The sequence below is a fragment of the Leptosomus discolor genome, chromosome 1 (genome assembly GCF_034619465.1).
Source record: "Leptosomus discolor isolate bLepDis1 chromosome 1, bLepDis1.hap2, whole genome shotgun sequence".
Lineage (NCBI taxonomy): Eukaryota > Metazoa > Chordata > Aves > Leptosomiformes > Leptosomidae > Leptosomus > Leptosomus discolor.
Genome location: NC_141391.1, coordinates 133,000,053 through 133,007,371, shown reverse-complemented (window position 1 = coordinate 133,007,371; position 7,319 = coordinate 133,000,053). Strand labels below are relative to the sequence as shown.

Sequence of the window (7,319 nt, the reverse complement as noted above, 5' to 3'; positions counted from 1 at the left end):
GTTGCCTCCCTACATCCTCTGACAACAGTCTTATTCCTGCCAAGTGGCCATCCTCTCCTTCCAAGATCTACAGACTCTCTTCTTCCACTTGAGTTTGCCCATCAGTTCCCTGCTTAACCACGCAGGTCTCCTGGCTCCCTTTCTTGATTTCCTACCCACTGGGATGCTCCAATCTTGAGCCTGGAAGAAGTGGTCCTTGAATATAAACCAACTCTCTTGGGCACTTTTACCTTCTAGTACCCTGTCCAATGGGATTTCCCTTAGCAATTGCTTGAAAAGGCCAAAGTTGGCCCTGCTGAAGTCCAAGGTTGTTATCCTGCTTGGTATTCTGTTCCTACTGCACAAGATCCTGAATTCCACCATCTCATGGTTGCTGCAGCCAAGGCTGCCCTCAATCTTCACCGCTTCAATCTGACCCTGCTTGCTAGTGAGTATAAGATCCAGCAGTGCTCCTCTCCTAGTTGTCTCATCCACCATTTGCCTCAAGAAGTTGTCATTGATGCACTGCAGGAACATCCTGGACTGTGAATGGCTGGCTGTATAGGGCTTCCAGCAAATATCTGGGCAGGCAAAATCCCCCATGTGTACCAGAGCCTGTGATTGCGAGGCTGCTGTCAGCTGCCTGTAGAAGGCCTCATCAACTTCCTCATCCTGATCAGGTGGCCTGTAATAAACACCCATATCAGTATCTCTCCCATGCTAGCCTGCCCCTTGATTCTCACCGACAAAACCCACTCCTCATCCACCCCTGGACAGAATTCCATACATTCTAGTTGATCTCTCCTGTAAAGAGCAACTCCACCTCCTCGCCTTGTTGGCATGTCTTTCCTGAAAAGGGCATAGCCATCCATGATCACATTCCAGTCATGTGAGCTGTCCCACCATGTCTCTGTAATTGCCACCAGATGCTAATCCCTTGACGGCACACAGATTTCTAACTCCTCCTGTTTGTTTCCTATGCTGCGTGCATTTGTATACAGGCATTTCAGGGAGTGAGCTGAGCACACTGACTTCACCCTAGGGGGGATGGGAGGCCTTCTGGTCCTCATTAATACTAGATCACTGCCCCGACGGTGCAAACCCAGCTACAACCCCATTCCCCTTTGAATCTAGTTTAAAGTTCTGTGTATGAGCCCTGCTAATTGTTGCCCTAGAACCCTTCTCCTTCTACAAGATAAGCTCTTCCCACATATTAGCATCAGGCCTGTTGTCTTATAAAATCAGCCATTATCAAAGAACTCAAAACCTCTTGGAGTCAGGTATTTACAGACTGAATCCTTCTATTGCTTCCCATATCATCACCCTCAATGAGGGAAGAGAAAATAACTTGCACACCAGACTCTTTCAATAATTGTCCCAAGGCCCTGAAGTCTCTCTTCCCTTTGGACTACAGGATGCAGCTTCCTCCCTCCTGCCTGGAGGACCAGTAGCGGGTAATAAGTCTGATGACTGCACTAGGTTGGGGGAGTCTCCTAGCCATATCTCTAATTCAAGCTCCAGAAAGACTACAGACTGACTTCCCTATGATGAGGGTCAACTCGACATATTGGGCCCCCTGTTCCCTTTAGGAGTGAGTCTCCAACAACTATAACTCTTCTCTTCTTCCTTGTGGAGGAGGTTGCTATACGGCTGGAAGGCCTACCTGACTGTGGTAAGACCTCTCGTATAGGTTGCCTATCATCCACATCCTCATTAGACTGGCCATCCTCCACCAGGGCCTCATATCTGTTTCTCAGAGGCACCTGCGGAGGTGAGGCAGGCAAGGAGGGAGCTCACCTTCTGTTATGGCCATGAACTTGCCTCCACTCACCTCTCTCATTTAGGCTTCTGTCTTCCACCTGACAGGGGCAGGATACAGGGGCCCCTTTATCCTGGGTGGTATCTGGTGGGTGCTCCCATGTCTTACCGCCGCCTTGCCTTCTCTCCCCACCTCCCACTTCCCTCTCCTTCAGGAGTTCCCCTCGTGTCCACACCTTACATTCAATCCTGGCAGAGTTAGTGACTTTTGCTGAGATCAGACATGGCACTGGGGAATCATATGGCAGACAAAGATTGCTATAAATATAGTTAAACCCTGCAATCACTGCCTTTGGGCAGGAAGGGGAGAAAGTGAGAGAGGCACAAGGAGTAGGAGGAGGGGCGGAGAGAAAGTGAGTGCAGGAACAGCACAAGTCAGTGTTGTCTGAGGAAAGAAAGAAAGGAAGGAGGGAGAAGAAGAAAGTGTGGAGGTCATGCTCTCAGCCGGAACATGAGGTGGTTCTAGGTAAGGCCAGAGCTGCTGCTCTGTTACAACTGAGTGTGAGGAAAAGTACACGCATGGAATGCTCAGAGACCATGACACACGAACCCAGATTGAAGCCAGCATTGGGCAGGGGCATGCCACAATACAACTATGTCTGCTTCAAAAAATGCACCCATTATGGGATACCTTTGGAGGCAGGACACGAGGCTGGGGGGACAGGGGACGACCTGCACTACCTGGAGAACTCCCTCAGCTACCCACAGGTAGGTCTGGACAACTGGGACATTTGTGGCAGCACAGGTCTCCCTGGGATCGCATAGGCTCTTGGGGACCTGTAGAGCACACACTCCTGTCCATTTCCAATCCTATCAATTATCCTTTCACTTGTTGACTCCCAGGTCAGGCATTGACTTTCATGGTTGTATTTACATCCAGGAGTGCTATCATCATTTTGAGTCAGGGGTTGTTTTCACCTGTCATGGATACAATGAGAATTAGAATGGGCAAGCTGGGATGAGGAAAATCAACCAGACTATTAAGGTATTCGTAACAGCAGAGAGAAACTGCAGCTGCCTTCAGCTGCATAGTGATAGAGCAGAAGAGTGAATAAAACCAAAGAGAACAGTTATGTGTATAATGGGTATCTATCTTGCACAGCTGTATAGACAAGGTCATGCAGAGCTCTGTTCTGACTTCTCTCTGACCGAAAAGCACTTCATGGTCATGGACTCATGCATGTATCTTGATAGTTTTGGTAACTCTTAAGGGAGCTGTAAATGAGGGATTTTCTAACCCTTCTTGACCTGACTCTTGCTCTGGTTTATACAAGCAGCAGTTCATGAAAATATCTGGGACACAGATGCACCCCGGTTATGGCTTTTTCTTCCATTATCCTCTGTATCTCCTACACCTTTCCTTTTGGGACAGCCTCCTGCAGGTTTTATAGCAGAGTCCTGGTGTCTTATTTCCTGCCACTAAGCTGACCATAGAATCATAGAATGGTTTGGGTTGGAAGGGATCTTAAAGATCATCTAGTTCCAACCCCCCTGCCATGGCAGGGACACCTCCCACTAGACCAGGTTGCTCAAGGCTCCATCCAACTTGGTCTTGAACACTGCCAGGGATGGAGCATCCACAACTTCCTTAGGCAACCTGTTCCAGTGTCTCACCACCCTTGGGGTGAAGAACTTCTTCCTTATATCTAGTCTAAACCTGCCCTCTCCCAGCTTCCAACTAGTACCCCTCGTCCTATCACTACATGCCCTTGTAAAAAGTCCCTCTCCAGCCTTCTCGTAGGCCCCCTTCAGGTACTGGAAGGCTGCTATAAGGTCTCCCCAGAGCCTTCTCTTCTCCACGCTGAACAAGCCCAACTCTCTCAGCCTGTCCTCATAGGAAAGGTGTTCCAACCCTCTGATCATCTTGGTAGCCCTCCTCTGGACTCGCTCCAACAGCTCCATGTCTTTCTTGTGTTGGGGGCTCCAGAGCTGGACGCAGTATTCCAGGTGGGGTCTCACAAGGGCAGAGTAGCGGGGCAGAATCACCTCCCTTGACCTGCTGGCCACACATCTTTTGATGCAGCCCAGGGTACGGTTGGCTTTTTGGGCTGCGAGCACACACTGTTGGCTCATATTCATCCTATCATCCACCAGCAAGCTCAAGTCCTTCTCCCCAGGACTGTTCTCAATCCACTCATTGCCCAGCCTGTATCTGTGCTTGGGATTGCCCCGACCCAGGTGCAGGACCTTACACTTGGCCTTGTTAAACTTCATGAGGTTGGCCTGGGCCCACCTCTCCAGCCTGTCAAGGTCCCTCTGGATGGCATCCCTTCCCTCCAGCATGTCAACCTCACCACACAACTTGGTGTTGTCAGAAAACTTGCTGTGGGTGCTCTCAATGCCACTGTCCATGTTGCCAACAAAGATGTTAAAGAGCACTGGTCCCAGTACCGAGCCCTGAGGAACACCGCTTGTCACTGCTCTCCACTCAGACATCAAGCCATTGATCACAACTCTTTGAGTGCGACCTTCCAGCTAATTTCTTATCCACCGAGTGGTCCACCCGTCAAATCCATATCTTTCCAATTTGGAGACCAGGATGTCATGCGGGACAGTGTCAAAGGCTTTGCACAAGTCCAGAAAGGATGCTCTAACTCCATCCTAAAAGGCCACCAGAATCATCAGGCAGGATTTTCTCTTGGTGAAGCCATGCTGGTTGCCATCAATCACCTCCACATTTTCCATGTGCCATAGCAGAGCCTTCAGGAGGATCTGCTCCATGATCTTGCCAGGCACAGGGGTAAGAATGACTGGCCTGTAGTTGCCCGGGTCTTCCATTTTTCCCTTTTTGAAAACTGGGGTGATGTTTCCCCTTTTCTAGTCAGTGGACACTTCACCAGACTGCCATGACTTCTCAAATATGATGGAAAGTGGCCTAGCAACTTTGTCTGCCAGTTCTCTCAGGACCTACGGATGGATCTCATCAGGTTCCATGGTTCTTTAGATAGTCACAAACTTGCTCGTCACTTACAGTGGGTGAATCTTTCTTCTCCCAGTCCCCACCTCTAGCTTCTGCAGCATGGACAGTATGGCTAGAGCCCTTGCTGGTGAAGACTGAGGCAAAGAAGTCATTGAGAACCTCAGCCTTCTGCATACCCCTTGTGACCAGTTCCGTTTCCTTACAGAGAGGGCCCAGAGCTTCCCTAGTCTTCCTTTTATCATTGACATAGCTATAAAAGCTTTTCTTGTTATGCTTGATATCCCTGGCCGTATTTAATTCTATCTGGGCTTTAGCTTTCCTTACCTGATCCCTGGCTGCTCGGACACTTCTTTGTATTCTTCCGAGTCTACCTGTCCTTTCTTCCACTTTCTGTAAATTCTCTTTTTGTCTTTAAGTGTGTCCAGGAGTTCCCTGTTCATCCACGCAGGCCTCCTTGCATTTTTGGCTTCCTTCTTCCTTTTTGGAATGCATTGCTCCTGGACTCAGAGGACGTGATCCTTGAATATGGATCAGCTTTCTTGGGTCCCTCTCCCCTTCCTGGCTTCATCCCATGGTACTCCACTAAGCAGATTCCTGAAGAGGTCAAAGTCTGCTCTCTTGAAGTCCAGAGTAGTGAGCTTGCCGTGCACTCTCCTTGTTGCCCTGAGTATCTTGAATTCTAACATTTCATGATCACTGCAGCCAAGGCTTCCACTGAGCTTCACGTTAGCCACTAGGCCCTCCTTGTTCGTGAGAACAACAAGGATGATGTAAGAGGGCTTTAGAGCAATGAAGGATCCAGTCAAATGTTGAAGGAGAGAGTGTGAAAATCATACAAAGTGAGTATTTCTCCTTACATGTATATAAATCCCCTTACACGAATACTTAGGTGAATGATTGGAGGATGAGGGAGAGGATGCATTAATCATCTCCTGAACACTTTTGTGATTTACTAATGTCCCCAAGCAAGCATGCATTTGTGAACACAATTTGCAGTCTGAAAAATGGACAGCTGTATTTATAGATTTACTAAAAAATATGCCCTAGAAATACTTTTAAATAAACAATCACGTACACATGTGCATGTATGTTTCTGTATGAAACTTTGTATGCAGACACACTCTGGCAAAACTAGGCTTGTTGTGCATATGTATATTTTTCTAGCCATTCATGCACATGCAGGTGAAATATAAATATGCATGTTAATGTACACCTTGTACAAACATGTGCACTTACATTATTAGCATGAAAAGCAATCTGCTGCACATGTTTCCATCCATTTCCATGCAGACTAACCACTAAGATTTCTTTCTCCATGTGAAAAACCAGTTGTCAGAGAGAGATTTTGATTCTGTGGTGCCCTTTTCTTTTGCTAGCTGCTGCCTCCTGTTTCATATGTAGGTTGGAAGCTATGACTAGAATGCTGCAATGGATAGCTATAAGCTCTTCAGAAGGGACAGGCAGGGAAGGAGAGGCGATGGGGTGGCTTTGTATGTTACGGAGTGTTTCAATTGTGTAGAGATTAATGATTGTAAGGACAAGGCCAAGTGCTTATGGGTAAGGATGAGGGAGAAGGCCAAGGAGGCAGATATCCTGCTGGGAGTCTGTTATAGACCACCCAACCAGGAGGAAGAGGCAGATGAGGCATTCTAGAAGCGACTGGCAGAAGTCTCACCATCGTTGTGGGGGACTTGTCCTTGTCCTTGGGGGGGACTTCAACTTACCATATATCTGCTGGAAATAAAACAAAGCAGAGAGGAAACAGTCCAGGGGGTTCCTGGAGTGTGTGGAAGAGAACTTCCTGACACAGCTGGCAAGGGAGCCTACTGGGGGAGGTGCCTCACTTGACCTACTGTTTATGAACAGAGAAGGACTGGCGGAAAATGTGGTGGTCGGAGGCCATCTTTGGCTTAGTGACCACAAAATGATAGAGTTCTCTATTTTTGGTCAAGTTGGAAGGAGAGTCAGCCAAACCACAACCACGGATTTCCAGAGGGCTAACTTTGGGATGTTTAGGACACTGGTCGAGAGACTCCCTTGGGAGGCAGTCCTGAAGGGCAAGGGGGTCCAGGAAGGCTAGACATTCTTCAAGGAGGAAATACTAAGGGCCCAGGAGCACGCTGCCCCTGTGTGCTGGAAGACTAACTGGTGGGGAAGGTGACTGGCCTGGTTGAACAGGGAGATTTTGCTTGAACTCAGGGAAAAAATGAGGGTTTACTACTCTTGAAAGAAAGGGCAGGCAACTCAAGAAGAGTATAGGGATATTGTTAGGTAATGCAGAGGGAAAATCAGAGAGGGAAAAGCCCAACTAGAACTCAGGCTGGCCACTGCCATGAGAGATAACAAAAAATGTTTCTACAAATACATTAACAACAAAAAGAGAGCTAAGAAGAATCTCCATCCTCTATTGGATGAGGAGGGGAACATTGTCACCAAGGATGAGGAAAAGGCTGAGATACTTAATGCCTTCTTTGCCTCAGTCTGTTAGTGTCAGACGAGGAATCTGCAAGGTAATCAGCCCCCTGAGCTGGAAGATGGGGACCAAGAGCAGAATAAACTCCCTGTAATTCAGGAGGAATGTTAACAACCTGCTTTGCCACCT

The 7,319-nt window shown here is 48.1% G+C and overlaps 1 protein-coding gene across 1 annotated transcript in view; it reads left to right on the top strand.

The window, feature by feature from the left end:
• Positions 1-1,307: 1,307 nt before the first annotated feature.
• CLCN1 (chloride voltage-gated channel 1) overlaps positions 1,308-7,319 on the top strand; it is a 48,706-nt gene continuing 42,694 nt past the window's right edge. The window contains exons 1-3 of the mRNA XM_086460773.1: positions 1,308-1,426; positions 1,569-1,651; positions 2,264-2,505. Coding sequence (XP_086316899.1) covers positions 1,308-1,426; positions 1,569-1,651; positions 2,264-2,505 — 444 coding nt within the window. The remainder of the gene's footprint in view (positions 1,427-1,568; positions 1,652-2,263; positions 2,506-7,319) is intronic.